General features: G+C 34.9%; 2 protein-coding genes across 2 annotated transcripts in view; both read left to right on the top strand.

The window, feature by feature from the left end:
* The first annotated feature begins 353 nt into the window (after window positions 1-353).
* cmtm6 (CKLF-like MARVEL transmembrane domain containing 6) lies at window positions 354-12238 on the top strand. Its single transcript, XM_055210939.2, has 5 exons — window positions 354-493; window positions 746-890; window positions 8540-8716; window positions 8803-8901; window positions 10858-12238. Exons 2-5 carry the CDS (start codon window positions 768-770, stop codon window positions 11014-11016), a joined length of 558 nt encoding a protein of 185 aa, XP_055066914.2. The 5' UTR covers window positions 354-493; window positions 746-767; the 3' UTR covers window positions 11017-12238.
* A 2060-nt stretch (window positions 12239-14298) lies between these two features.
* The window catches only part of cpne4a (copine IVa), a 75989-nt gene continuing 66005 nt past the window's right edge, over window positions 14299-24282 (top strand). Inside the window, exon 1 of the mRNA XM_073872394.1 lies at window positions 14299-14538. The gene's annotated coding sequence lies outside the window, so the exon portion shown is untranslated. The remainder of the gene's footprint in view (window positions 14539-24282) is intronic.

Genomic DNA, 24282 nt, shown 5'->3' with positions numbered 1-24282 from the left:
TATATTCAGTGGAAAGGCATTTATATACAAGTGCAATAAATGTACACCTGCATAGGGGTAATGTGATGTGCAGGAATTAATTTACCAAAAAAATTACATTATTATATACAACATATAAGTGGGAACAGAAGTCTAGAAGTATACTTGAAAATATAAAATATAAAATAAACTTAACTGTACAAAACAAAACAACAGGCTTACCAAAGCTGTTTTTCTCTAATGTAAAGCAGTGACACGAGTTTAAAAGAGCACACATACTAATAAAAAATATACAGCTTGAATGAACTGCAAGTCGCTTAGGACAAAAGCGTCTGCCAAATGCTTAACTTTAACGCACAAATGTTAATTGTGTTTGTTGTATGCGCCAAAACAAAAGGAAGTCCCTCCCCCTTAAAATACCCCATGGAGTGAGTGCGGAAGTACCTACAGAAGTTTGTCACACAAAGAGCGCGTGAACGACATAACAGACCACACACATAAAACTGCCATCCAGGTATTCTATCTTTAAAAATGTCTAATCCGTATTGCTGTCATGCATAATATATTATATTTTAGCCCGCGTCTTGTTTATTTTATGCCTATTTGTTGATCAAAGCTGTTTCTAGCTAGCTAAGTTCAAGTCCGATACGTTTACTTTCGTTTTCCTCAACGTGGCTAGCAGGCGTTACTTTTTAACTCTAACTATAAATATCCACAGGATATTGTGTTATAATACATTTAACCAGCTGTACTCGTATGATTTCAGATTCATCTAAAATATATCTACCATGGCCACCGCGGACACGGTGTACAACACGACTACAGAGCAGGAGCCCAAAAACAGAACATGCTTCATGTTTCCGTCGGTATATCTGAGCAAAATAAGATGCATAATTAAAGTGTTTGAAGTGGTAAGTGGCATGTTTGTCTAAAACTAAAGACGTAAAATCCTTTTAAAAGTTCACTATCATCGTATTCGAATTACTTGAGTGGTTTGTCTGGTTTCATGACTTTGTAACCTTACAAAGACAAACTTAAGGTTAAGTTGAATAATGTAAACAATGATTATGGCGGTCATGCAGATAATAAAATGGAGCGCGGAGTTCTGTTGTCACACGTGCTTCATAATGAACAAGTTTATTAACAAATGTTAACACTTGGGTGAAGGAAAAGTTAACACTTTGGTGAAGGCAACCTTTACTTGACTTTACTACATTTTCAAACACGCTTGACTTTTAACATTTCTGTCATGTAGGGTTTGGTGGTTGTTTATTTTTGTGTTTTTTTGTAGTTGATAGATTGTTGATTTGTGTTCAAGTTAGAAATTCCCTCCAACATGGTAGTATTATTGGTGGGTGATCATAATCACATGCTGCAGGTAGATGTCTTGTTTTTAGTAGTTTAAAAAAGACGCTTCTTGTTTTGTTTTTGGTAAGGGGTGTAGTCAAGGCGATTTCAGTTGTGATACTGTGATAACCACTAACCTTGTGTTCTTTTGTTCTTTGTCTGTTTAATTTAAAGCGTTTATAATTCTTATAAGACATGGTTTTAGCCAAATGGACAAACAAATTGTATATATGGTATTATACCACAGGTCTGTTAAATGCTGTATTGTGATTGGCTGAGAAATGTTCCGTGGGTATGCATTAATTTCTGATAACCGCACACCTAACTTGTCAAATGTCTTAAAAATAGGCACCAGAGCAATGTTTGTGTAACCGTGGTATAAGAGGAATAATTGACTCCGGTCCTTTTGAATTATTTGAAAATAATGCACACCCGCGGTGTAACGGCACTCGCATTGCACATTGGGTGTGTATTATTTTAATTCAATGGCCCGTTGTCAATTATTCCTTACCTATACAATAGGTGTTTTCAGAGGCGTCATGCCCATTCAAACTAAGGGGGCACGTGCCCCCTTGGTTTTTTTGAGCCAATTATGGATTTTGCATCCAACCTCAAAATCAAATAAGCGTCCATTAATATGTTATTTGACTTTTAATCTATTTAATATGCACACTATTATACATTCTGTGCTGCATCCTTGTCACTTTTCGGAGATTTTCGCCGTTTTGACATTACTTTTATTCTGGCGGCAGCTGGTGCTGCACTCAGCACAGTCGCAGACGTCATCAGCGTCTGGGCGCGCTCACGAGCTCTCTCCTGTTACTGGCTTGCTGCTGCATTTGGCTATCTGAGGAATTAAAACGTGTTAGAAACGCTCACAACATTTCCAAACCCCAGTACGGTAATGTGCAGTTAACATCCTCTGTGTAGAAAATGTATGGTTTTAAATGTGACCGTCTCAACGTTATATTAGTAGAGATTCATCTTCTTGGCACAACGCCAAAGTTCGCCAGATTCCGCGCCCGCGTGAACTCTCACATGCTCACATATGAGGTAAAATTTAATGCAAAAATCCGTTCCTCTAATAATTTTATCTAAACATTTTTTTTTTTTTTTTATCATTATTGAACATTAAATCAATCACGTGGCTATAGCTTATGTCATTTTCGTTGTTTATATACTTTATGGATTTAAAATTACATTAATTTTATATGATAATGCAGTTGTTGTGCAAAATGCATTAATGACACAATTAAACAAGCCATTAAGACTTAAATAAATAAAACATGCCGTTTCAGATGTAAATATGATGCTAATGTGTCATTATTCCGATTGAATAGTATTTGATATTAAAGTTAGTCATCACTTTTATTTTGGAGGTTTTTGCATGAAAGCAGGGGTGTTCAGATTGTTAGAAATGTTAGTGCCATGGAAAAGACTGAAAGCTCTATAATATTTCGTTTTATGTCTGTGTATGCACAAATTTCTGTGAGCTGTTGACACTGTGCCCCCTTAAAAAAAATTGGTGCATGACGCCCCTGAGTGTTTTATCCTTACCTGTTTCCAAGCTACTTGTCAAATTAAGTACTCGTTGTCATACCACAGTCATTTTTAGTAGTAGTTAAAGAGATAAGTTTAGTTCACCGAAAATAAAAGAAAACTCTGTCATACTTACTCCCCCTCAAGTTGTTACAAACATGTATACATTTCTTTGTTCTGCTCAACACAAATTTTGAAGAATGTTTGTAAACATGCAGATTTGGGGCACCATTGACTTCCATAATAGGAAAAACTAATCCTAGGAAGTGAATGGTGCCCCAGATCTGCTTGGTTATTAATACTTGAGTGTGAGTAAATGAAGACTGAATTTTCATTTTTCGGTGAACTGTTCCATGATAAAAAGGATGCAAAAACCAAATGTAAATCATTGCAGCTTGTAGTGTCTGATCAAAAATTTTGCACATTTGTATTTGAATATATGTATATACATTTATATGTGATTGGCCTATGAATAGGTATGTAAATAGACGTTTTGGTGTGAAACATACCAGTTACAATGACCTATGGATATTAGTATTAGTCATTGAAAAAAATGAGCTCGAAATTCGGCCCGAAACCAGTGTATCCCCTCCCTTTTTAATCATTAGGGAAAAGAACCAGCAGAGAGAGAGGTGATAGACGGCTTTATATACTGGCTTCCTCTTGCACTGATTGGTTGATTACCTGAACGTGCGCCTCCCAAACTTTAAGTAAAACTTTACTTTAATGTGTTTCATGTGCTTTAACTTTAATGTGTTTAATATGTGACATGCTTATCAATGTCAGGAGTAAGGAATGACTGTCTGCTCTTTAAACTTTAAATGCAAGTTCAGTACAAATTCAATTACACTGAAAAAACGAACTTTTTGGTGTAGTAATATTTATTAGATTAACTCTCATAATTTCTACATAATAATATTAACATTTATTGAGAACTAGATTTTCCTAAGTAAAATGATGATAAATACACAATTAATTCATGTAAAAAATGAACTGTGTGGGAATAGTAAGTCTTATTAGATATTTTCTTGTATTATTTAACTGTTTTATAGTCACTACACATAGTCCTAAAATAATTAAGTAAATTTTAAATCCATTTAACTAAAAAATCTAAGTAAAATTTACTTACATTTATTTGCACATGTTGTAAGGAATACCCACAATTCTTTGCGCCTGAATATTTTTATTTTTTAAGCTTTATCACATAATAAGAACTGATAAGAACTTTAACTACTTAAATATTTGTTAGCAAAATGTCATAAAGGTTTAAGCTCTTATATTATTGATATTGTTTTGTTGTAAATAATAATTTTGTGAAGTCACCGTTCAGGTGATCAGTGTTTCTTTACATGAACCCTGTTCAGAACATTGTATTGTAATTCTCTCCACAGTGCTAATAATGCATGTCAGAAACACAGTTTGTGTACGTTTCTGTTCAGAATCAAGTTTATTCAGTGACTGACTTGTTGTCAGTCATAAATTATGTGTTATAATGCCATTTATAACACTAAAAATCACTAGGTCCATAGAAATATGTAAAGAAAATAACACACAGAAAATACGATTTATTTAATATTATTAGGACAGCAGTGCTTCAATTTAAAAAAAAAACCTAATAGACTTTACCTAAACGATTAAAATAAATCTAACTCCTAAATAAAATAATTAAGTAACATTTAATTAATTATTTAACATATGTTTTATTATGCAATTTTAAGTACATTTTATTTGATTTTAGTAGGTAAGTTTTACTTATAAAAAAGCAGTACATTTTACTTAAAAAAAGTTCGTGCAAATTGTTACGAGGATTTTTTTAAGTAAATTTTACAAGTTGTTTTTTTCAGTGTACTGAGTCATTGTAAATGTTACAGTGTCAGATGTTTAAAGAGTCAGATGGCTAAAATAATATTAGGGTAAGTCACTCACGAAAAGCAAGTATTCAGTATTAGGAAAAGCTTTTGAATGCATTGAATTTAGCTAATAATTACCACACTAAGGTCAGCATACAAATATACTCTTTATCAGTAAATCCCCTATAGGTCCTAGGTTTGGTCTCATGCCTTTCAGGAAATTAGATTTCATCAAGTGTTTTTCCAGTAGTGCATTTTGGTAAAGTGTCAGTGGAGTTTTTTAAACCATGAACAAAGTGTTTTCCTCGTGATGCTCATTGAACAGTATTTTATTCAAATCAATTGACATAGACACAATGATGCCTTTTCTAATATTTCTAAAATTCTCACAACTCAGTCGGTTGCTTGGTTAAACATCCAACTAAAGTCAATATTTTGGCTCAAATTAAACCAGAGCACAATGTCCTGCTTAACAAAGGTAAAGCACAATGTAAACTACTCAACATATATTTAAATATTTAATATATTCAAATATATATGACTCCATTTGCTTTAAAATTGTTGCTATCTGGCTGACAGTACTGTTTTCCCCAAAAAAGGACCAAATCATCTTTTATACCTTAAGTGAATACACAGTTCTTATGTTTTATAGATGACAACTGATGTCAAGCTGGTCTGGTCACAAATTAGTTTATAATTTGGTTATTTTAGTTTAATATGTATGCTTCAAACTCAACTTTCCACAGTGGTAACTAACTAACTAATGTATAGATCTAGGCTACAGCTATAATATGCTCAGAAAAAAAACAATAAATGTACATTTACAGTCAGATACAGTTCACACAACGTTGTACTAACAAAATTTGTAAAAATGCTAATGTTATATAATTATTACATTTATCTAATTAAATAGAGAGCCTTGTCTTCTGCTGGTCTATAGACGCAGTAATGTGTTAGAAATTCCCTGCCATTAATTTCCTGTTTAGTTTTACCAAGGACTTACACTGGGGCACCTTGGTACTTCCCATGTGAAACCTCATCTAGATGGGAATACTTACTCTGGGTACAATACATAATAAACTTCATGTCCTTACCTGTTTTCAAACTACTTTCCAAAACGAATATTACCCAAAGTCATGTAGTGGTTAAGATGTTAATGCAAAACCAGATGTAAATCTTAGCTGTTGTAGTGTCTAATCAGTAATTTTGCATGGAGATATATTTTTAATATGTAATATTTCCCTGTGAAATATTTTTTGTAATACTTCCATAGTGTCCTAGTGCACATTTCTTCTTCTTTGAATTATTGCTATTTTTCTTTTTATTGCTCCTGCACCGTGCGTACGCACCTAGACTGTAAAAAATATAGACGTAGTGTCCGTAACGTCACCCATAGGTTTGTGAAGCGAATAGTTGGCGGGGCCATCTTGGCATCACGTCACAGCGGATCCCTTGTGGATAAACGAAAATGAGTAAAGAGGCGGGACGTGGGTGAAGCTAAATCTGTCAGCAAAAATACTGATTAGTGGATGACCGATATGGTTTTTTTTTATGGCCAATAACGATATTAAGAAGACAGCTATGAGGCCGATATAACACACGTGATTACGGTAAATAAGAGACAAACAGTAAATTGGTGAAAGTAAAAATACATGTATGTGTTATGCATAACATTTATAAATATACCCTTTTTAAGTACATATTTACAAGACATAATTAATGTGGATCTGATCTCTCACGGTACTGTTTGATAAGTGTGTTAAACTAGTGTGATGTTGTGTGTGACACAACATAACGTCATGTTAAAAAGTGAATAATGATTGGTCATTTTACCGTCTGTCAGACTCTGGCTTTGCATTAAGTGACACTGAGAGTCTTTTTTATTACAAACATTAAATTTAAGTAATAAAGAAATTAGCTGGCCGATTGAAAAAAACGATCTGCAATGGTGATCGACTAATATGGATTTTTTTTTTTAGTGCCGATACCGAATTTTGTTTCATCAGCCTAAGCCAATGATCGATACAGGCTGCCAATTTTCTTGAGCCGATATTTGAAGCCGATACTGCTTTTGCTCACTATATTTACATCATAAAAATGACAAGATGATGCCAAATGTTACAAGTCTCAATTTTAAAAAAGTAACATTTATTGAACCTAAAAAAAAAACTATATTTACAAAATAGTAAAAACAGGTGAGGGTGCTATGGAACCATGAACTGCACTCTCCACAATGACGAGGAACTATCAGCAAAGGATATTGATTTCTAGCACTTTACTACTACAAATATATATAGAGATGAGAAATAAAAACCCACTTTGTCCAGCTATGATCAGCTGTTAGGCCGAGCTTTCGATTGTTGTCATGGAAAGGTTGGTTGTTTTTGGTCACATGACCTGCAATCGCTTGCGGCTTTCAGCGAACACAGCAGCCACGTATTGTCCAATGCCGCTACACATAAAACTCGCAAAAACCGTCCAGATATACCGGGCTATCACTACTCTGCAATATATTGTCCTATCACTAATACTGATCCATTTAAGCACCTTTAAAGAATAATTGTGATGCATGGGTTTTTAGAGTCACGTTTTTTAAGCAGCATGTGTGGGAGATGTAGAGCATTCTTAGTATTTGTATGTTGTGTAAACTTTAAGGTGTTAACCCAGTTATTTATAACACTTTCACCTGTTACGTATTTATGATTATTGCTCTTTATGCTGTCAATTGTCTTTTATTAACACCACACAGTCTGAAAACTGAAAAGTCATCCATGTTAAGACTTTGACCTGTTGACTGTTTTGTTGAACTATTAAGATGGTCCCCTCACTCATAAATATCTAAAATGAGCCTGTTGGTCCTTTGGTGCCAAACCGGCAGTAACCACTGCTGAACAGCTGCTACGTCTTTCCGGGTTTTTAATGCAGGATTCTGAATTGTTTCTGTACGGTAGCGATAAGGTTCTGCTGCTTAGGCTGTAATAACAATGAGTTGTTTTGATAAAGTCAATGACCTCTTCCTTCCTACAATGAATTTTACTGCCTTGGTCAGATGAGATCTCTAGAGATATTGCTGCTATAACAGATCGGCCAACCATTAACACGTGCATGCAGTCTAATAGTCTAGCTTGTTTAAGAAGAAATAAATATTTGGACTAAATGTTTGTGTATTCATCAGAATAATGAAAAGCACACCAGAGATAAAGTTTAAAAGTGACATAGCATGGTTGCTTCAGAGAAGTAATGATACAGTATTAATAGTATTGCCACTAAAGGGAAATGATACAGTCTCCTGAAACTGACTCATTACTGTAAGGACTTTTTAACTAGTTTTTACTTGCAACATTATGCTTGTGATTTAAATGCTTGCGATAATACTGAATCAAAAGGAAAACAAGCAAACAAACATGTAATGGGTGTATCTTTGTAAAGTTTAAGCTGTTGGGAATTCCCAAGCATGAATAGGCTGCAGCTGTTTTTCTTTCAGTTTTGAATACCTAACTGTGTGCCCTAACCAGTCAACTTACTTCTTTTAATGAATTATATTATTTTGCATCTTTATGTTACAGAAAATATCTAAAATAATATTTCCTAGCAATACAAAAGTCATGGGTTCGATCCTATACTAATAAATTGATGCATACCTTGCTTGGAATGCGCTGTATGTCGATTTCTTTCAAATGGATAAATGTTAATGGTCTAGAATACATGAAGGGTGAAACGTGACCTAATTTTCTTTAGCATACAGGCTACTGGTATAAAAAACTAAACGTATGAACACTGGCACCTGCTGGTTATGTGATGCATTGGGATTTGTGTCTCCTCAGCTTCTCTCTTGTGTGGCATTTGTGGTGGAGGAGATCGTGTCCAACTGCTCCTCATGTGGGCCGCTCTACTTCTTCGAATTTGTCAGCTGCACAGCCTTCCTCTTCACACTGTTGCTCCTCGTCCTCCTGTCCACAGCACTGCACCAGAGAGTCGGAATTAACAGCTGGCCAACTTTGGTAAGTACATACAAATATTATTTTTTTGTTATGCATACACAATGTTTAAAGTTCTTAATGATATTAAAATAATGGATATCTTTTAGGATTTTGGGTACACGATAGGCATCGCAATCCTATTCTTACTTGCCAGTATCGTGTTTGCGGCAGGCAACAGCGGGTCAACCTTGGAACAAACCGCAGTGGTAAGATGCTCCATTTTGTTTTAACTGAAACGACAACATTAGAAGGGTGATTCTCACGAAAACTTGGTTTTAAAAATGTCAAGCATGAAAATGTAAAAATTGCTTAAATTTACTTTTTTTCCCACCAGACATTGAAAAACAAAGTCTGGAGTAAATGTGAAAATTAATTTAAAAACTTTTACTTATCATTTAACACTTTTTGTAACATAATTAAAAAAATTAGTCCTAAAAAATCTCATTACCGCAACAGTCAGAAAACATCAACACTGACATATTTTCAAAATGACATGACAAACCTGAAAGAACGTAATTTGGAGATTCTGCACATGCATTTAAAATCAAAGTATTATGCTTCTATTAATTAAATTAACATTAAATAAGCATCTGTTGCGGTAATGATAATCAAAATGTCGTGTAAGCATTCTGACAAGACAATATTTCAAATTAAAAATGATCTTACCTGGTAGCCATCTTGAAGTAACTGGTCCATGTGCTTGGTCACTCAAAATCAAACTTTATTAAAATTCTGTATGTGTGCTTAATAGGGCTGTGTATCTCCAACAATTTCCCGATACGATACGTATCCCGATATAAGGGCCCCGATACGATGCACATCACGATACAAGACTATTTTGAATAACATTTTTGTTTAGAATTTAGTAACATCATTATTATTATTATCATCTGATTATTGTACATTGAATAAGCAGTGTTGTAACGGTTGTGTTTTTGACATTCATTTATTAGCTTCTGGGGTAACTAAAATCTCAGAGTTAGTACTTAACTTATGTTTTTTAAAAGCAGTTTTACAAAGATAGTGCCTTACTTTAGGCATTATATTTGTCTCTCATTATTCTATATCTATGAATATATTTATAAACATGCAGTCAGACTTAATACTATTTAGTAGAAATCAGATTATTAATGTGACAGTTATAGTTTGAAGTAGCTCTGGATCTCTTCTCCAGACGTTCACTTTTCACATGCAAATCTTTGTCGTGTTTATTTTCAAATGCAATAGTACAGTTTTATAAGAGAGTGGCTAATAAAGCCCTGTGCAGTAGTATATGCTAAGATATCTGTGCTTTCATACTGAATACGCGAGCACGAGAGAGAGAGAGAGCGCGAGTATGCTGCGCGCTACGCAGACACGTGCGCCAGCGAGACAGACATGCAAAGTGAAAGTATACCCCGCTACCTTTAACTCTACTCAGCCTACTCCGCGGGACACATGCGTCCTTTCCATGTGGATCACGGATCAACAGCGATTCGTCACGTTACTTTTAAAAGTGCATCCGAATCGATACTGAAGGTCCTGTATCAATGCGCGCATCGTCAGGCGTCCATGACGATGTATCGTTGTATCGATATTTTGAACACAGCACTAGTGCTTAAACTGTTCTCAAAAAGTGTTGCGGAGGATGAGAACATCAGGCCTGGACACATCATTTTCCTATTTTTTCTTCATTATTATTATTATACATGAATATTCAGTAAATATTTTTTCTGTCATCTAAAGTAGTCTAGCAAAACATCCATTTATTTTTTTTCTTAATATTTTTGTGTTAATTTGATTAAATTACAACATAACGCATGTTCAAACACAGCCGGACACATTGCGGTAATGAGAATTTCAGCAGAAAATGAGATAAAATTTCCAATTATAAATTCTTATGTTGAAATCACACATTGTGCAAGGTAGAACACAGTATTGTGTTAATTCTGATGCTTTTTAATGTTACTATATTACACATTTTAAAGCTAAAATCATTAGTGCCGTCGTGTTTCAATGGTTTCGTGAGAATCACCCAGAATTAGAAACAAATTAGATATTTTTTTTTAGTTATTACGCACTGACTTCCTGTTTCAGTTGAAATGATATCACAACATCAAATAACATTGCATGTTCCAAACACTTGAGTGGGCCTTTAATGTGTCTTGTACTCTGTATTGTAGGCATTTGGGTTCCTTGCCACAGTGGCATACGTCATTGACGTCGTTTTTTTTAATAAAGAGAATGGCATGCCATGTCAAAAGAAGACCAGACAACCTACAGACGGTACAGCCAGGCCAATGCCAGAGAGTGAGAAACTTAATTCCAATGGAACTGATTAGAGAGTTTTTGGGGAAATTTTTACCAACATTCGACTGGCTTTTTAAAAGCGTTTTTTACTGTTTTATCCCAAAGCAAAAAGGCTGTAATATTTCAATATTTCATATCAACTTGTAAAGGACCACTTTAATATTGTGCCTTGATTGTTTTGTACTCTGTAATAAAGTCTTAATATTACATTTGAAATAGGAAATACTTCACATTTTCTTAATGGCACAATGGGAAGTTTTATACAAAAAAAGTTTTGCTTTTGTAATCATACATAAATCACCATGCGCCAACAACTTGCTGTCATTAAAAATATATATTACTTTTTAGGATTTAACATTACATAAAAATAGATTGTATTTCTTACAGAAATGCTCACTCCTGATTTATTTATTATGTATGCATTTCCCAAATAATATATTTTGATAAAAAGCGGGATTTGATCATTACTATCATTTTAATGTTACAAAAATATGAATAGACTATGGAAAAGTAGTTGACATCATGAAAGACCAGCAGTTTGTATATATTGAAAATTATATTTTTGGGGGTACAGGTAAATGCTGCACTGTATACACAACAATAAATGTATTTTACTGTAAAGTTTGGTGAGCTTTTGTGAATGAGTTTGACAACAGGTTGATGTTTTTATGGCCCTATGATTATCATGTTTCTGTGCAAAAGGGATGTCAGGATTGACAGTCAAAGATTTTTTTATTAAAACATAATTCATTTTTGTATTTCATGGAACTAGAATTGTATATTTTTTCTTATCTTATTCCGTGTGCTCCTAGAAGATAAGATTTTTTTGTGTCTTTGATCTGTACATTTTAAAGTAATAATTGAGAAGTGTTATGTTAGAATGAAAATGTAATGCCTTTTCCAAACAGATGTTTGTCTTAGGGGTGTGCGTAGGCCTAAGTGTGTGTAAATGCCCACAGATATGAAAGGACTGCAAGTTTTCCAAGACACTAAATTGCCTTTGACCTTCCTGTGCTAAAGAACTGACGGTTGTTTCCTTTGTTAAATATAAATTGTGAAAAATTATGTACTGGGATTTGGTTGATACCTAAAAAATTCTTGCTTATTATTCATAAGTTAAAAAAACAGAGACTTATGGAAGATCTTATTATTGGAAAGGACTTTAATGTTGCCAGCTGTAAAGACTAGTGGGTATGTTTATATAACAGCATCTCTTTATACAAGTTAGACAATAAATAGATCCTGGGTTCCAACTATCAGACTCCTGTTGTATTTCCTGTTCTGAAATATGACCGTTGATGAGCCTTATTAATCCGTTAAAGTTGTGTTTGCATTGTAAACAACACTGTTGAATACTGCCCTCTAAAGGCTAAGTGCAGTATCTACGCAAACACTGAAACTGAGAAAAATGGCTTTAAAGTTTTTAACACCAGCCAGTCAAACATGTTACTGCAATTTTGGCTCACACGTTTCTCTGAAATGGGACAAAATTGAACCAGGAGACTTTGTCACAAGACACAACAGATCTCACAAAGCCCATTTTAACCCTTAACTCAATTTTGACCAAATGCGTAGTTACTGCGCTTTGGCTTTGTAGGGCAGAATAGTAAAATCACACGCAGTTTGGTTTAAGACTTGGCAATTTGTTAGTTTGAATGCTTTTATTGTGTGGTTATTAATTGTACATATGTTTAATTCTTCTGTACAGCACTTTGGTCAACTTTGGTTGTTTTAAAGTGTAACAAATAAAGTTGGTGTGGTAAGACTGGAAAAAATATGGTAGTGAGGGATTCTTGGAGATTTAAAGAAAGCGTGATTCTCATCCTCATTGTTTGACTATGCATCATACTTTTTATTTATTCAAGCACAACCAATCAAATTCCTTACGCACACGCATAACATTGTGGGACATGGAAGGCAGCGAAGGATATATCTATGCTGCCCTCAAAAATCGATTAGATAAAGGTATCTCATGACACGGGAACTACAGCAAACATTGGTTTCGGACGTACCTTGATACTCTCCTGCATTGGAATGCATTTTATAGCTTTCGGACGCAGCCAGTATGTGAGAGTTGTAGACGAAACGCAAGACCGACTGGAAAACTCGGCCCTCGCGATATGCTGACGTCATATGCCGATCAGTCTGCGCAGATTTTTATCAAATCGTTGCACAGCCAGATACATGAGGGCGGAAACAAACAACATTCTCGAAGGATAGGATGGACATGATAGTGTCTGTGCAAAATACTTCGGTAAGTTATGTATCAAACGGATCACAAAGCCAGTACGGAATGGAAGAAATATGTTTATGATTTTTGAGAACACTAGCGTTACAAATCAAAAAACAGCACATATTTGGTCACATCCTTTCACTGTCACGTAAAAACAATCAAACGTGGAAAAACTGACAGACATACAAGCTTGGTTTAAGCTGGTGTAGCAAGCTGGTCTAGCTGTGTTTTGGTCACTTTTTAAGCTGGACTTAGCTGGCCAGGCTGGAAGACCAGCTTGACCATCTTTGCCAGCCTGGGAGGACCAGCATAGACCAGCTACTGCCACCTTAAACCAGCTAAAGCTAATTCAGTCCGTTATGAACTGTCATTGATATTTAATGTTATTTTATAAAATTGTTTTCCTTGCTACAAATTACAATACATTTTTACACAATAAACAATAAACATAAAGTTTTGTATGTATTATTTTCTCAACAAAACAGAACTGACGCATTCTACAAACTGACGCTAGAGGTCGCTGCCTGCCACACTATAAGCTGCAGTCGACACACATATTCTTGACATTTCAATTATATTTCGCTACTAAAGTCATTTTTTTTTTTCTGTTGGTTTTGACCCTAAACAATAGTTTTGATCTTCTTATTACATTTTCTTTATGAGGCATTTAGAAAATACGTTACTGAATTTTAGGCGTTGTCTCTTCAGAAGGATATTTAAAATATTTTCATTAACATTTTAATTATATGACATGAAAACGAAAAAAAAAAAAAAATTATGTTTATTTACATTTACCAGCTATACCATAAAACAAGGGTCTTGACAAATTACCAGCCACTGAATGTACATCTTCTCAAAACACCAAACGTTGTGAAAAGACCTTTTTTGTGAAGTCTAGATCACTTCTGCTATACAAATGTGCAAGACGGTGGCTAATGTGTATATTTAACTTAAACAAAAAACTTTTACTTTAATAACTTAAATAAAAAATATGGTAAGTTATTATATAAGTAAAGTTTATTTTATTAAAAGGAGAAAAAATATCAAATCATAATTACCTGTAGCATTTACCTGTCTCTTATAGCAGCACCTCCCCTTGAAGGAATCCTGGAATCATCTGCAGCGCGTGAAGGGGAGGGACGGGCGCGCGAGATGCGATCTCAGAGACACGCGTTGCACTTTACTTTCACTCATCTGCACATCGACATGAGGATGGAGCTCGACTCCTCGTGTACTCCTCATCATATCTGCTCAACAATCCGTTTTTAATTGGAAGCAGAGAAGCAACAATTTGTCTGGGATTATTTTCACGTTTGTTAAGGTGAGTGAAAGACTCTTATTTCTATCATTGCTCAGTGATGAAGGAGCGCAGGTGCACCACACAAATGATCGGGCTTATTTTGACTTAATGACTTTATTAACTAGTCACGATCTGTTAATTTAAGATGATAAGGTGTTAAGTAGTTGCCTATGGGTATATCATGTTCATGAAGTTGTCAAGGTGTCTATTAATGTATCTTTTATGTGGTTGTGGTAGTATATATTTTTGATTTATTTATCCATTATACATTTAAAGCCTGGATTAAGCAATATTGCGCTACATGTTGACAGATTTCTGTAAGAAAAACTCAATTTCTTACAATGGTTTTGTGAAACTGTAAATCGTGCATAACAGTAAACAACAATTAACAAAATTATTTATTACTATAAAATATTTATGAGATGTGTTTAAAATTATTTTAAAAGTGCTGTACTTTTCTTTAAAACAGTTTTTTTAGGCTGCTGTTGTAGTCAACAGCTGATCACCCACACACATAAAAAGTAGGTTACTATAGTATACTGTAGTATTTATTATAGTAAATAGCAGTATATTATGGTATTATTACACTTCGTTAGTAAACATAGTAAATTGAAAAAAACTGTTGTAAATACTGTAGGATACGTATATATTTACATCACAAAACTTTAGTATCAAGGTATTCTACTATAGTAAATAAAGAAGTACACTCCAGTATTTTCATGTGTGCATGTAAGGTGCGATCCCGTCAGTGTCCAGATGGGGGTGAACAATTAAAGAGAGTAATGCACAGCAGACCTTTATAAGTTTTATTTCACCTGTACTTGTCTATGTACAGTAGTCACTTTAGGTGTAACATTTCTCTGTAAGGAAATGTGTTCACAATGTCTTGGTTATGAAATTTACAAGTAAAAGCCTGATAAGATGGATCATTATTACCTCCTACAGTATCATGTAAACAACATGTTCATGAAATATGTGCTGGCTTGGAGATCATAAAGAAATTCTGTTTTTACGTTTTTCTTTACAATCTTTTGTTCACTTCTTTTCTTGAACATACGCTGTAACAACTTGGCTTTTGCAACTTTGGTTTTACTTTAGTAACATAAAAATGTATGTTGATTTTTACAAAAAATGCTACATATTTTTAAATTGTATGTTTAGCATCCTGTTTTCTAAACTAGCCCTGTTTAATAAGATGTCCCAATAGTCCTACATTTTCTTTATGTCTTTACTTACTGTTTCACGGGTGCTTTGTGTGTCACGAGCATTTAATGCCCCACTATTTCGAGAATGTATTACTGTACGTCCTATCTAATTAGCTACCTTCCTAAAAAATAATGAGCCATCATTTTCAATAGCTGCCCGCGGTCGTGTCCTATCCTGGTGTAATCGAGTAGGCTGATGAGCTGATCGCATTCAAGTGAATAATTGGTTTGTTGTAAATGAGTGAGAATAACTCAATGAGACGTCTGAGAGTCATCGCTGCTGTTTGTCAAATTATGCACAACGGTTTGGAAATTTCCTGCTGATATGGAGATATAACGTTAGTTATCATATTGAGACAGAGTGCTATGCGCTAATGAGTTCAGAAACAATCATGTCGATAATCACACGTTTCGTGTCATGTGTGACTATGATCTGCATGTTACTTAGACTTTCAAATCTCAAGAGGGGTGACTGTGTGAACTGCTGTCATAGTGCCTCTGAGGATTGTGATTTAATTCAGGCTGTGCCTGTTTTATTTGTCTCTAGGAGAAATCATAACTGAGAGAAATTGTTTTTCTACAATATTTTTTCATTTAGTTCCTCCTTTGTTTATATTTAAATTCTCCAGACATATTTTACGAGAAACGTCTCAAAATTTGATACAGGATTTTTTAGTTTTTATTAATTTCTAAATGAAGTCTGATGGCAGAGCCTCTGAGCAAGGTTTCCACCGGGGGAATCGAGATAAACCTAGGAAATCAAGTTGTTGTTTTCTACCACACTGCATATGTTGCATGATTCAAATGCATTGTTTTTATTGCTTCCCGACAAAATCATAATCGTGACAAAAGTATCGTTTCTGTCGCTAATCTAAAAATAATCAAAGGCACCAGGCTTTGGAGAAGGCTTGTGGCCTCTGCACAGCAAAAATGATTAAGTACCCAGTGCCTCTTCCTACTGGGGACAAACAGAGCGGCCTTCACCTAACACATAGGCTCTCATTCATCAACAGCGCCGATTTTGCATAGAGACCATTATGATGGGTTCAGAGGGAGTGCTTTGCATTAAACATATTACACACGGCACAAAAACTGCTTGTGGAGAGATAATGTTATCATAAGGGATCCAAACTGGTGAAGTGTGGTATCCAGTTTAGGCTCATGGGCTATACAGGTTCTTGTTGATTTAAATAAGCTTAACAAGTGTGTTAACCCTATAACTGCCACTGCCCCTTTTGAGTGGGGGGTGAAAAGGTGATCTGCACGTTAAAATTACTATAACTCTGGCATTCTTTGGTTTAGAAGCAAAATCTTGGTCTCTTTTTTAAGAAGACAATTTATAGTTTTACACTGAGGTGTTTGAAGTTGTAAATATTAAATGACAAAAAAGTTATACCCGTTTAAATTTATTTTAAATAATAAAAATAATGCAATAAAGTATATACTCTCTAATCAAATGTATATAAAAATTAAAATGTTTTACTCTCAAAACACCACACCAATAAAGACACAAGTCTCAACTAGTTCTGAACCAAATTTTAGGTGAAAATAACAAAAAATTAAGTTTCTGTCACACTTTTAGTGGTTTTACCAACCAAGGCCACTAGGTGTCAACGGTTAGTTGCAATATCTTGTCAAAAGTTGATAAATTACTGTCTCTGCATTGTGTTTAATGCAAAAAGGTTTTGAAATATGAAAACTACATTCTTAGAGCTTTCCAACGATATATAGTTTGTCAAGGTTTTTGAAGATTCATATATTCATTTTGAAGAATATTAGAATTATGAATATATACGAGTTCATATGGACTCCTACTGGGTCAGTGACAAATAACAAAATGACTGTCCCTACTAAATTTCCATCATCAAATGGCCTTGAAATATGAAAACTACATTCCTAGAGCTTTCCAACAATATATAGTTTGTCAAGATTATTTCAAGTTTATAGGGTATTAGTGTTATAAATTTATAATCATTTATATGTATTCCTATGGGGTGAGTGACATTTAACAAAATAACTGTCCCTATACAAATTCTATCATCAAATGGCCTTGAAATATGAAAACTACATTCCCTGAGCTTTCCAACAATATATAGTTTGTCGAGGTTATTTCAGGTTAATGGGATATTTACAAATAAAAATGTAATAACATTTTGGGCCCAACTGTTGGTCTGCGACATTTTAGAAAATGACTCTTACTACATACTTTTTTTTTCAAAATGGTGTTGATATATTAAAACTACATTCTTAGAGCTTTCCAACGGTATATAGTTTGTCAAGATTGGTGTAGGTTTAGACTATGTAATTATTGTTTTAAATATGTAATGCCAAACGTCCCACCTGTGGGACAGTGACAGTTATAGGGTTAAAGTGTTGTTCCCTATGTGCAATACTGTATCATTTAAGGGCAAGTTAATTACTGTATAATGAAATGTTGAGTTTTGGGGTATACCGTCCCTTTAAAGCCAGTAAGTGGGGCAGTTAAGAAGCCCTGAAGCAAGAATTCAATACAGTTTGTCCTAATATTTTACCTAGATCTTAAATTAACTACATTACATGTGTTGAGAGCTTTGTATCATCATGGCTTTAGACTACAGAAAAACCTGTTAGACACTTGAAGAGATTTTGGGGGGTTATGCATTCAGAAAGCCCCCGTGGCGGTGCCCTCCCTGTTTAACATGAGGATGTGAGGGAAGGGGTTTGTCAGGAAAGCACTGGCTTTTGTTTACACTGTACTTACTCAAAAAAATGAAATGTTGGATTTACTTAAAAATATTTTGTCAACAGGTTCCACATAATTTGTTAAGTAAACTCAACGAACAATAATTAAGTTCATTTAACAAAAGAAGATTAAGTAAACTTACAAACAACAGTTGAGTTGATTGTACATAAAAAAGCCTCTTAATTATAACTTATCAAGTACATCACAAAATATTTGAAATGAAATGTTACATTTCAAACCATTAATTTGTTTGTTTTTGTTCTAATAATATATCAGAACAAGTTAATTCACTCATAGTTGGCCACAGGTACCTATCTAATGGTGCTACACTTCTGCAAGAGGGTGCCAGAACAACAACAATTACCCATAATACACTGCAACATCATTAGCCAATGAGATGCCAGTCTGTATTGGTTTTATTAATCTGTTAATTTTACACAACACTGTTATGTTGGCTGAACAAATAATTTTTAAGTAAAGCTGTTTTTGTTGAATAAACTCAATTAAATTAAGTTCACGTTGTTAAATTAATTTTTTTAAGTAATCACAATATGAATGGATTAAGTAAAACTGACAAAGGCGAAAGTTCATACACGTTTTATTTTAAAGCGCATGCATTTTTATTAATGTAAGACTGGCAGTTGTGCTGTGCAGATTTTTCATGAAACATCTAAATAAATAAATAAATCACAGATACAGCTTGGTGATGTTAGCTGTCAGAGCGAGCAATATGTTTATTAGACTGAGCACTGATGCAAATGAACAACCTCCTGCTAGCGCTGATACAATGTTTCCTTTTCTTTAATTGTTTATCAACTTCAGTCTTGATATTTATACTGTATAACAAGCCTGCAAACTGTGTTGTTGCCAGGTAATGGCTTGTGAAATACCAATCCAGGGAAATTTCTACAAAAGCTAGCAGTTAACCATTCAGAAGTGCGTGCGTGCCATCTGTTTACCTTGGCAGTTTTATATGTGAATGCGAAAGGCTTTTTTAAAATCTCTAAAAAGTCTGGATGGAAAAGGTCTTAATGGAATGCTCACCTAAAAATAAACAAGCTGTTAATATTTATTTGAACCTGTATTCTGTCTGAGAAACCCACACAAAAAAGCATTTTCATATCATTCCAGCATCTACTGTATGGCTATATTCATGACGAGAACTGGTTAAGTTGGGAAAGGACAATTTTGTCATCTCAGATTCACCTAAACCTGTCTTTGGACAATGGGATGAAACCAGAACACCCCAAACTGCCATAGGTGGGGTTAATTGTAACAGGCAGAGGGTTAGTTGTAACATTTGCTAAAAATTAAGTTTGCAGGAAAATATTTCAATACTATTTTGTCTATATACTTGAAGTGGATACTGTTTGTATATCTGTCTATAATAGACAGGTATCCACATTGTATTCATCCATCCAGCCTTTTCTAACAATAGTTCAATTATAAATGGATACAAATGTCCAAACATGTGAGAAAAAGCAGCACAATTATGACAAAACACTCTTTATATATGTGACCCAGTCTGTAATAACCACACCACAGGTTCAAAATCAAATTCCGAGACAACGAGCATCAAAGTCTGATTATAGCCATTAATTTCATTATGATTTCAATCTTTGACGTGACCTTATTCAATCAATATTAAAGATATGAACAAAAATAAATTTGACACAATTTTTGATAAGACAGGCACATTTATTTTGTTGGCAGCCGGCAATCATTCATGTGTAACCTATTTAAAACAACAGCAAGAATTGTGCTAACGTTAGCGGTTTTCATATGGTAAGTGCTGAGGAGTTAGTTGTAACACAGAGTTACAATTAACCCCGCTGGGTCAAAATATTTTCAAGCCCACCAAAAAAGTTGCAAAGACCTGCTGACATATTTCAAAACGATGCTATGTTTTAGTCAACAAGACACTGATTAATATGCCATAGCATTAGTTTTGGTATCTTACACACCCAACTTAGAAACCGGAAAAAAAAAACATATGATGAAAACATTTACTTACATGCTACCAAAACACTCGTTCATCAATAACTCTCTGGAAAACATTATACATTTCTAATAATTTGCAGGAGATCGTCTTTTGGCAGCATGAAAAAATACAGGAAAAATAAAATGTGCAACCTTGTGCAACAATGTAAACAGTACGTGTTACAACTAACCCCACATTAGTTTTTGCCACGTGCACCTCTACATACATTTTATAATGCAACATACAGTGTAATGAACGAACCAGTTAACTATTTAAGACGCTATACTATTCACTGATAGCACTTACAGTAAATGAAATATGCACCTATAGCAACTGTTCAACAAAGATCATTCATTTTTTAGTAACCAAACATCAACACGTGCTCACTGTCGCTATTCTTTGTGTTAGTAAGATACAAAATTAAAATCATATACTGTAGGTTTAGAACCACATGAGGACTAAACATTTACACATCATTTTTATCCAAAGCAACTTGGAATGCATTAGGGTGGGGGTTTTGACCCATAAGGTTCTAAGGGGTCCCCAAAAAGTTCAGAGAAAAAGTACAAGGCAAAAATTTTAAAAATCTACTATATAGCCAAGTATTTGGAAACAATATGGTGTCTTTATAATATCAATATTACTATTTATCTTATAGAGTTATAATGATATACATTGATTTATACCACGGGTCTGTTGAATGCTTGATTCTGATTGGATAAGAAAAGTTCCACGGGTGTTGAATATTTTTCTGTAAACTGCACACCTAACTTGTCAAATGTCATAAATATAGGCACCAGAGCAATGTTTGTGGTAACCGTGGTATAAGCGGTATAATTGAAATAATGCACATTGCACACCCACTTTGCGTCGTGCCGCATTACCACCTTGTGTGTGCATTATTTTCTTATAATGCAACGGCCCGTCGTCAATTACTCCTTACATATATTTTAGGATGGGGTCCCTAGGGTAAGGTTCATTATACTTGGGGGTCCATGCCATCATAAAGTTTGAAAACCCCTGCATAAGGTATACATTTGTGTGTTCTCGTGTTTTAAACCCATGAGCTTTTGTGCTGCTAATGCAATGCTTTAACATTGAGCTATACAGGATCACCTACATAATGAATAATGAGTTTCTTTTCTTATTAGCTTTAAAGGATTAGTTGTTAATAATGAAACCCAGCACCTGTGCACTGTAAGCTGTTAAAAATCATGCTATAGTTTGACGGACTGATAACTGAGCCAGCAGGATATACTGTAGCAGAAAATGGGGGATTTCTTTGTGAATTTCCAGAAAGCCACCTTGTTTTTTCTGTGCTGCTTTCACCCTCCAAGAAATCTATGATGCATGAGAGAACACTCTGTGTGTCTCTTGTCTGTGGTTGCTTTAACAAGCAGGATGCTGTACAGTTGACACATTCACCAGTTAGAAAGAAGAACATTATTCCAAGAAAAAGAATGGAAGTGTGGTGGACAGCATCTCTTTCCATTATTACACAGCTTGTCTCAGGGGGTTCCTCTAAATCTCATTCATTTCAGTGGAGTGAAGGAGACGATGCCACAGCACTGAACTCTATCTGTGTGAGTTTGGTTTTGTGACTGACACTTTAGTGGATACAGATAAAGAAGAGACACTGTAACCTCTCTAGTATGTATACTATATATACATATATATTGTCTTGGTCTTGTATATTAGCATTTATATTTGTGCTGTCTGTACTCTCAGATAAAAGTACAAAAGTTGTCACTGGGACGGTACCTTTTAAAAAACACGTTTGTAGCTATACTAGGTGTATGAGTGTAAGTTACATATCTGAAGTGGTACATTTTAGGACCTTTTTAAAGGGTACGGTCCAGTGACAGTTTTTGTACCTTTTTTCGGAGAGTAGGCCTATAGGATTCAAATTCATTTACTTGTTGTTGATAATACTTTTTACCTTATTTACATCATCCGAAAAATTGTTTCAGAGATTTAAACATTACTTTATTTATACTTTTATATTTATTTTACAGTTAAGAGAGGACAAGAAAATGATCAACTCAGTGTATCGGAGTTCAGTGCGTCAACTGCTTGTTGACAGGTCTGACAAGGCTATTACATTTTGATGAAAGATAATAAGAACAAAACAATTTTGCTTTTCAAATAATATGCACTGATGAACTGTGTACATGAAGACCAGGAACATTTATACAGAATGTATAAATAATGTCAAATAACGTCTTTAAATAACGCCATAGGGAACCAATAAAATCAATAAATGTCACTATTAGACTTTAATGGAGTTGGAATGGATGGCTCAGTACTTTCTAGTGTCAGAGTGCTGTCAGGAATGAAGTAATCAACAATCGAGCAGGACCCCAAGGGCCTGATGTAGAAGACATTAAAGAAATATTTTACCCAAAAATGAAAATTCTGTCATCATTTACCCTCAAGTTGTTCAAAACTGTATAAATGTCTCTGCTTTGCTGAACATAAAGGGAGATACTTGTAATCGAGCAGGAAACAGGAGCACCATTGACTTCCATAGTAGGAAAGAAAAATACTATGGAAGTCATAGTATGGAAGCTTAAAGGAAAACACCACCGTTTTTCAATATTTTACTGTGTTCTTACCTCAACTTAGATGAATTAATACGTACCTATCTTTTCTCAATGTGCGCACTCAATCCTTGCACAGCGCGTTGTGAACGTGCTAGCATCTAGCCTAGCCCCATCCATTCCCCAGGATCCAAACAGGGATGAACCCAGAAGCCACCAAAAACTTCCATGTTTTCCCTTTTTAAAGACTGTTACGTGAGTAGTATGGTGGCACAAAATTTAAACGTGGGGATTTTTTTAAGCAGATAAAAATGAGACCTATATTGTATGGCGGAAGAGCACTTAGTTTGCAGCACTTCAACCTCAGCACGCAGTAACATCATCATTTACTGACTACTCCCCGTTTTGCTCAAACTTCCAGCAATATTACTGTGCCCGAGGTCGAAGTGCTGCAAACTAAAGGGCAATTTATAGTGGTGCGTAAGTGCTACGGCGTAGGCTATCCGTAGCCTGTGCGTAGCTCTGCGTAGCCTGACGTGCACCTCGCAAAAATTTTAACAGCGCGTCAGTTCTATGTGGACCGCAATCGCTGTGATTGGTCCACCAGAACCCCTCCCGTCAGGTAAAACAAACTGCGTCATAGGTATTTCCGTTTGCGACGGTGAAAACAAAGATGAGCCAAGTTGAGGAGTGATTTAACTCAAACTCCAACAAAAGTCACTGTTTATTTACTTCCATCATTGCTGGTCTTCTCAAATCATAAACAAGTTTCTTTTTCTCTGACGATCGCGCTGCTACTGTGGTTACACGTGTGGATACTGCCTACCAGCGGTTTGCGCGTGTGTTTGCACGTCGACACGGAGGACGACGTAAAAGTATAAATGAAAACCGACGCGGAACCTACGCTGTCGCGGGTACGCCATAGGACCTACGCACAACTATAACGAGCCCTTAAGTGCTCTGCCGCCATACATTATAGTTCTAATTTTGTATCCGCTAAAAAAATCGGCACGTTTAATTTTGTGCCACCATACTTACTCGTGTAACTACTCATGTAACAGTCTTTAAACAGGGAAAACATGGAAGTGTTTGGTGGCTTCTAAATTCATCCCTGTTTGGATCCTAAGGAATGAATGGGGCTAGGCTAAATGCTAACATATTCCTGACACGCTGTACAAAGATTAAATGCACAAATTAAAAAAGATAGGTATGTATTAATTCGTCTAAGTTGAGGTAAGAACATAGTAAAATATTAACTGTGGTGTTCACCTTTAAAAACAGGCTACAAGCATTGCTCAAAATACCTTCCTTTGTGTT

The sequence above is a fragment of the Misgurnus anguillicaudatus genome, chromosome 10 (genome assembly GCF_027580225.2).
Source record: "Misgurnus anguillicaudatus chromosome 10, ASM2758022v2, whole genome shotgun sequence".
NCBI classification, from domain to species: domain Eukaryota; kingdom Metazoa; phylum Chordata; class Actinopteri; order Cypriniformes; family Cobitidae; genus Misgurnus; species Misgurnus anguillicaudatus.
This window is presented reverse-complemented; position numbering and strand designations above follow the sequence as displayed.

Coding starts and splice junctions, on each gene's coding strand:
- cmtm6 (XM_055210939.2), top strand. CDS start 768: ATGGCCACCGCGGACACGGTGTACAACACGACTACAGAGCAGGAGCCC. Junction 891..8,539: donor TAATTAAAGTGTTTGAAGTG/GTAAGTGGCATG, acceptor GTGTCTCCTCAG/CTTCTCTCTTGTGTGGCATT. Junction 8,717..8,802: donor TTAACAGCTGGCCAACTTTG/GTAAGTACATAC, acceptor GATATCTTTTAG/GATTTTGGGTACACGATAGG.